Genomic DNA, 8,223 nt, shown 5'->3' on the forward strand with positions numbered 1-8,223 from the left:
TATTTTACATTTTCGTAAATTTATTTAGCTTTGTCTTTTTTGCCTTACTGTGCTTTCTTTCTCTGTTCCTTTCAAATCTTTGCCCCGCGGTAGCCATAATTAATTAAATATACGGAAAGTCAATTCACTGCATGTGTAAAATGCTAACTGCTATAAACGCTATATTGCTAGGCGCTCCGCGGGGATCGAGCTGCTCGTGCTGTACAACGAGAACTAGTCGGCAACATCCGGGTTTTTTATTCGGTTCCCCTAGCAGGTGCACTCTAGCTCAACACAGATTATTTAAAATATAGTACTAATTGCAAAACAAATACATTTAAACGAAACCCCGGCGAGACACCATTTAAAATTTTACATCTCATTGTCAAGACTGAACCGGACAAAAATTTAGCTAACGTACTAGCTAAAGATAGCTCTATGCAGGTGAGTGACTCATCAATAATAAAAAAACTAAAACTGTTTTCACATAAAAACACAACACAGTTTGCTGCTGACGTACGACGTAATGGTCGTCACGCTACCTGGAAGACCGGCATTGCCAAAGGTTTTTCCTAGTAAAATAACATCTCTACTACTACTACAATACTACTAGACTACTATACAACTAGACTAGTATACTACGCTAGGAAGCCATGCGGCGATACAATGTTCTACCATAGCATCTCTAGACGTACATCACTTACTCTATAAAATTTGCAAATTTCACAGACAATTTACTTTGTCTGTTGTCATGTTTTTATTGTCAACCATACAGTTGCTACCTATTAACCTTTAGGCAAAGCAGGTCTCAAGAACTGCCAAATGGGTAACATTTTATCACAAGCACTTCAGATATGATTGTGAAGCCAACGTCCTACTAGAGACACCGGACGTCATCATTTCATATGTACAATACTGTATGCCGGCATCCTAGTCATCTAGCTGCTAGTACATACACATAAACTTTTTAGTAAAATTATCAGCTGTCGATGTCGTAATGGAATAGTTACGCGTCCCACATTGTTCTGACTTTTGACACAACTAATCGTACTACGTGTAAAATCTAGCAATGATTACCGCTTCGGCTTTACCTAGAAATGCTGTACGTGTATACGATAATTGGTTATACACAATCGCAGACAATTTTAGAATATATATATATATATATATATATATATATATATATATATATATATAACATTGGTTTGTAAATAGAACGCTGTTTGTATCGGAGACGTAGAAAGAGACCCACGGGGTGGCAAAAGATATAGTCAACGTGTGTTTGTTGCCACAACAGTGCGCCAATTACGATATAGAATCACTCAGGGTGAAACCCAGCAAGAGCTCTTCCTAGAGAAGGCTTCTCTTCTACCACAGTATCAACGAATTACTTTCAAGTATTAATTCTAGCAGCTGTTATTAATTGTTATTGTTGACAGCAGATATATTACCACCTTGGTAAGGTGAATTACACGATGTAATCAGATATGGCAACAGTTTAAGACAAATTAGCTCACTTAAATTCAACAGCAGGATTATTGTATAGTTGTTGTGCTGCTAAAATATCGTCTGATTAAATATACATGAATTTGTAGTACTTCACCACTTCACCACTAGCTCAGCGGTGAAGTACCATAAATTCATGTTTATTCAACGTCTCATACCATCACCCACTTGACACCGACGTTAACCTGATGACGTAAGTGACCGTAAGTGGTCTATTGCATATGCATTTGTCCTCGAGGTTAAGTCCGATGCCTAAGGGAGATATGTACTTGGGCGGGTGCAGTTGCTGTATATAAATTAGCAAGTGACAGCTCCTAAATCAATTGGAATACAATTCAATGTGGCTGCGGTCTCATAGAGGTGAGCTTGCAAACAGATATCATTGTGTGTGTTGATAAACGATGATCCCTTGCAGTGTTGTATCCTCGCATTTTCCATTTGCCTCTGTTTATAACTTATCTCTTAACTTTCATCTAGACAACAACCAGCGTAATGACCGAGAAGAAATTACTGTTGTTTACCATATTTCTCTCTGGAATGTGTGTGTTTGCTCGGAGCACGAGTAGCAATTTTTCGTCGTCTGGTGATCACAGTGGAGACGAGGCTGAGTATCAAACCGTTGTAGTGACCAACTCGACTGAATTACGAAATGAATCCGTCCTCAGTGACAGATTGACTAACTCTTCAAAGTTTGACTTTTCTCTGATCCACACGAAACGCCAGTGCGACGTGAAGCTCGAAGAAATTATGATCCGTTATCCCAACTGCTTGAGACAACGGGTAAATGTGCGTGGCTGTGCAGGATTTTGCACCTCGTCTGCAATACCGATCATAAACGATGATCAACCTTACTATGAGACCTCATGCAAATGTTGCAAAGCGACAGGAACTCGAGTGGGAAGAGTCTTTCTTAGATGCATTCGCAACTCTAAATGGACAAAGACAATAGCCCATATTGAAGGTGTACAGTCGTGTAATTGTCGTCCTTGTTCTAGACTAAGTGACGATCCAACTGCCGATGTCTAGTACCCAACCGGCCAGAACTTGATGTGTTGTTACAGTTAAAGTATGACTATGTTGCACTACTGACAGTTAGTGTAGCAATGTACCTAAGCTCGATCTTTGTGTCTAATATATCATGATCCATTTTCATCAGTTGTGTTCCGTGTGATCATTGCTCCACACCAACTACATCTACCGTTCACCAAAACGGAAATTAGAGAAAATAGTAAAAGAGCTGTGCCCGTGCACTAGAAGAGACCAGATAAGCATGGACACTTTACAGTGCTTCGTCTGTCACTCCTAGCTAGAAGCGACGAATCTGTCAATATTTCTAAAACACTCTGGATATTGGATACTTCTGGTGCCTGAGCGCCAAGGCAAACTGCCCGCTTTGTAAATTTTGTCTTTTCTGCAGTTGCCTCAATCACATACGTCTAGACGTATGCTTGCCACACCGACGCATATGAGCGTCTCCTAGTACACAGTATGATACTGTTGACTTTGACAGACGTTACCAATCATCAGAAGCTTGTACACAATATTGAATACTTACAGTACTAAGACAATCGACGAATTGCTATGGCTTAAATGTTTATCCGACCATTTAGGTAAAATAACAAAATGTTGTGTCATTGACCCATTCTGTCTCTTTTTGCCACTCCGGTTGTCATTGCAGACAATGTTATGTTTTGGTTTGAAGAGCAGAAAAGTGTAGACATACACATGCTACAAACATCTGGTAAGTATTCTTTATGAGAGCCAGAAAATACAAAGTGACGTTGTAAGTACATGTGAAGAGTATCCTTGTCATATATTGACTCCTTCCATCCCCGCATCTACAAAACTCGTTTGTTATACGCAGAAAGCACCAAAACGTCTACCTTATAATTGTTGTGCAATTTTCCTACACTGTGTTATGTCCACAGTCACAGGAATCCGTATAAAGCTGCATATGACAACACATGTTAGCATCCACAACTTCATCCATATTAGTGTACTATATCTGTATAGCGGTACATTTGTATGCAGCGACACTGTCACTGAAATCGGTATCACCATTTGTATTAGCATTGGTACCGCCTATCTAGCGGTATCACTGCCGGTACCGGTCGGTATCAGTTTTCGCGTGCGTGGGTACCGGAGTTGGTAGCGGTACCGTGCCATCTCTATGCGTTTGTACTGCCATTGGCATCTTAGTTGTAATCTCCGTATATTGTTATTGGCATCGACTGTTGTACAGGTATCAGTACCGGTATCTACGTCACCGGTACCGGTATCGGTTTTTGCTATAAAAATGAATCCGCTATCATGCGGTATAGTATTGATGTGTATGTGCCATGTTTGAATCAGTAATTTCTCTATCTGTGTCTCAAATAAGATTAATTTTCATACTGTCTGTTTGTGGCTTTGCCAAAAACTGTCTATCTATAGTGTTTAACTCATTTGGTTTACCGAGACCAGTAATCAAAGACCGTCACATGATGAGTCATGCATGTGTCTGCAAACTTCTAAGTGTAGGTATAAGAACTCAATTTCCTGTACACTGTACTGTACCTTCTCGCAATCTTGATTTTTTAATAGTAAATGCTCTAATTCTAAATGCGTCAAAACGGTGTTTCAGGGGTATATTAATTACGTGTAAAGCGAGCACTTGAAAAGTGAAAAGTACACACAAGCGTGCGCACGCACGCACGCACACGCACACACGTGTACCTCAACTGTCTTATCAGAATCCATGTATACAATTGTATAAAAGCAATCGCAATCAAGCTCAAATTACAGTTTGTTACGAAGGATATGTTGTTTCATCTACATCTACAAAAACGTGCCAAGCTGTAAAAGGTACTCACTCCACTGCTAAGTGATTCGCTTAACATAAATAAAGACAAATCCAGTTGTAAGACGTCAGCGGATAACTATTCCGTTCTTAGAAAACTAAAAGGATATCAATTTCATATAAAAATATTATCCTTCCCATTATTCGGTATGTACACGTAAAGCAATGTCCCAAATACACTAATTTCTTAACAATTGAAACCGCATGAGCTTTCTAACGTAACCGACACAAACGTTGAGGTTGTGGACAGAACAGACACTATATAATATTACATGCGCCTTTACTGACTATTAATAAATTAACTCAAGAATTTCGTTTCCATATTACGTTAGACATTCTAGAGCAAGACCTAGCTTGCACAATCCTTTTTCTACAGTAATGACAGTTACTCAAAAAAAAGTCAAGACAGGGTGCCTAAAAGGTTCGTAATTATTATAGCGGATTCGTACCCATTGACGTATGTTATGCAAACAGTATGAATCCGTCGGGTTTCGTTCCGCTCGCGAAATCGCTTGCAAAATGCTAACAAGAAATGCAGTGGCCTGCAATGAAGCCAGCATCGAACACACAACTCTACAACTACAAGGAAGTCGGATTGTTCAGCGGTTTATGCATTGAAGCCGTTGAGGACGAAATAGTAACTTATAAATTGTCAACTGGTTGAGCAGGAGCTTCAGTTCAAAGCCTCAAGACAACCACAACATTAGCTACACGGACCGGACTGGAAGGCAGCCCAAAACTCGGCGTTTCACTCAAGGTAGCAATTTCTTACCGTCACACAATGGGTATATATATATATATATATATATATATATATATATTGAAGCTCTCGACTCAAACTTTCGTTTAGTTTGCTAGATAGCTTGTTAACGTGCACCGTTACGTTTCAGGGCCCACGGCTTGAGAAAAATTAGCAGCAGAATGATATCTTTGTTCCTTCTTGTGTCGGTGACGCTAGTTTCAGTTACATTTTTGCCTCATTCTATCTGCTCTCACGTGACAACTTCCACTGATGGTCGGCCGCACCATTCACTATGCAAAATGACCCGCTTCAGCTCGACGTACACGTCAAAGAATCAAGACTGTGAGCCTGTCCCTCTGTTTGTGAACGGTTGCAGAGGAAAATGTTATAGCGAAAGTCATGTTCAATCGACTGCTGCAGCTACAGCTGACAGGCGGCACTTCCATCCCCAAGTAAAACAATGCAAATGCTGTCATCCGTTCGAGTATGAATGGAGTTACGTTGTCATCAAGTGCCCAAGATCTAAGAAGAAGATACAACTCGAAAAAATCAGGCAAGTAGCAAAGTGTCGATGCCAAAAATGCGTTGTATGAATTTGATAGATGTAAACACGTTCGATTGCAAAGTTTTGTGCACAACGAGCTACATTGGAGTCAATTGATTGTTGTATGCATGTAAAAACATTATAATTTTTCCATTTCCCTAATTTGAGTAAACGTATACATAAAAGACAATATACGTTTTTGACATGTAACTTAGTACAGAACTTGACTCCTACGGTCTTTATAAACACTGTATGCTAAGACATTGAAATTTAGTAAAAGTTTGAAATTGATATTGTGTCATATTAGAATAACACGTCCACTTGAAAACGGTGTGTATATTCATTGTAAGTACAGTATGAGAAAGACGTGTGCGTGGGCGGTGTGTGTGTGTGTGTGTGTGTGTGTGTGTGTGTGTGTGTGTGTGTGTGTGAGTGTGTGTGTGTGTGTGTGTGTGTGTGTGTGTGTGTGTGCGTGTGCGTGTGCGTGTGTGTGCGTGTGTGCATGTGTTGTGTCCTTTTGTAGATTCACATGACAATGGAGCTACTAAACATATTACAAACCATATATTGCATTCCTGTGCATCACTAAAATAGAGCGTATTGAGAACACTACAATGCATCTTCTTAATCGATTATTAAATAATAACCTTATAGCATCACTCAATTAATAATGTCTACCAGGCAATGTCTATGCTAGTCTCTCAGCATAGTGGGAAACGTACAGCAACTAACAGCAAAACTGACGAGAAATTTGACAGCATGCAACACGGTCAAGCTTGGACAGAACAGCCGGCCGCGCGTTCCTTCAAAATCACCAAGTCTAACCTATTGTTACACCACCCATACGGAAGCAAAACACAACCAATCGAATCAACCCACACCCATTGTCCTTAAGTTAAGCTACAAAAGGTATGCTTGCAAGGTCAGCTCTCTATCAGCCAGTCACGTTAACCTAATTAGTCAGCCCGTTGCAAGACGAGATATTGTTCTTGTTCTGATGATGCACGAAAGGACGACCATTCAGTAGCCAGACTGGCCCTTAGAGCTAAGTATCCACACCGGGTAGCAAGCAACCTGTGTGTGCCAAAGTGGCCATGACTTCCAACAATTTTCCCGCAATATTATTATACACCCAAATGCTCTAGTGAATGCATTTTCCACATTCTTATCAAACACACTTAAGAGTCTCTATGACACAGGAAAGGCTTAATCTCTGTCTGCACTGTCACAATAAAGTTTTTGACTTCAAACAACTTGCAATGACACTAATGTGTCAGTGGCAAACAACTTGCAATGACATTCATGTGTCAGTGTCACACTAAAAATGTTAGAATTTTTGGGCGCACATTAGACTGTCTATCTTACAGTTCCTTTTGTTTGTTGTCTATATAGCTATACACTCACAGTTGCATGGTGTCAATAGCATAAAAGTTGTATAATTATCTAAGATTGTAAGACCAGTGACCACACTAGAGATTGAGTTCACACTGGCTGCCCTAACAAACAATCCAAAGATCACCACCATGCACCACCATGCACACAGTGCACGGTTCCGTGATCATTGTGGTGTATACGCGTGGCCGAACTAGACAAGACTGACAGTTCCACGCCAAAACTATAGATGGCACAAATATTGTTACTTCAGCCAGTCCAGCCGGACGCTAACCTGCTTAGAAGCCAGAGAAACCGCTGCAAGAAGTTTCTAAAGGTATTCGCGGAATTACTGTCAACACCAGCTTCGTTCATCGACGTCTGGTAACAAATTGTGTTTAGAAAGCCAACAACAAGAGCGGGCAGCGAGAGATATGTGCGCCCAAACCGCACTCGTGTTTGCGAGCGATGAAACCCTAGGGAAGGAACAGATTGGTGGGCGGAAGTAAATCGTGTGCAGCCTTGAGGAGCGGCTGGCCTTTGCGGTGAACGACTTGCTGCAACGTTTGTAGTGAGAATTCAAAGATCGTAACGACGTGTTCTTGCAGTCAGTATTCGCTGACGACTGTTACGTTCGCCATTATGGATATGCAGGGTCTAAGCGGCCTAGTGACTAGATGCTAACGCCTCGATCTGCCATTATGTACAAAACGCAACCACAATGCTTAATAGAACCTTTGGGGATGTTTTGAGCTTCGTGGTTGTTGCTAGTAAGCGGTTTTGACCGTATTTTTGGCAATGTGGCGGAAATGTCACAATTTGGTAGGCGGAGACAGGCAAGCCCTCTCGCCGCAGGGACTTCCCCTCGACTGGGATCGAAATCCGTACAATTGTTACATATTGTATACGTTTAATTAAACCATACCGTTAGATTAGATGTTCCTTTCCAACTTTTCGTACATTTTTAAATGTATACCTCTTATTTAATAATTTCTAGTTAACAATATATACGTGTACATGGATTTGTTAAAAAATTTAAACTATAAAAATAGATCATTGCTATGCTATACGCATGCGCAATAAACATCGCACAACAACTCATATATTATAAGCAGTAATAACACAAGACCAAATGCTTTAGTACAGTAAAGTCGAAACAGTCAACACCATCTGAACTCGCAATAGGTATACAACACAGATCAACGCATATATACTAGCAGGAGCATGCTATATATATATATA

At 40.4% G+C, this 8,223-nt stretch overlaps 1 protein-coding gene across 1 annotated transcript; it reads left to right on the plus strand.

Moving 5' to 3' along the window:
• Positions 1-1,805: 1,805 nt before the first annotated feature.
• On the plus strand, positions 1,806-2,614 carry LOC134196707 (bursicon-like). The gene is made up of 2 exons (XM_062665924.1): positions 1,806-1,845; positions 1,963-2,614. The coding sequence occupies exon 2, from the start codon at positions 1,978-1,980 to the stop codon at positions 2,509-2,511; it is 534 nt and encodes a 177-aa protein (XP_062521908.1). The 5' UTR covers positions 1,806-1,845; positions 1,963-1,977; the 3' UTR covers positions 2,512-2,614.
• Positions 2,615-8,223: the final 5,609 nt, after the last annotated feature.

This window comes from Corticium candelabrum, chromosome 21 (genome assembly GCF_963422355.1).
Source record: "Corticium candelabrum chromosome 21, ooCorCand1.1, whole genome shotgun sequence".
NCBI lineage: Eukaryota > Metazoa > Porifera > Homoscleromorpha > Homosclerophorida > Plakinidae > Corticium > Corticium candelabrum.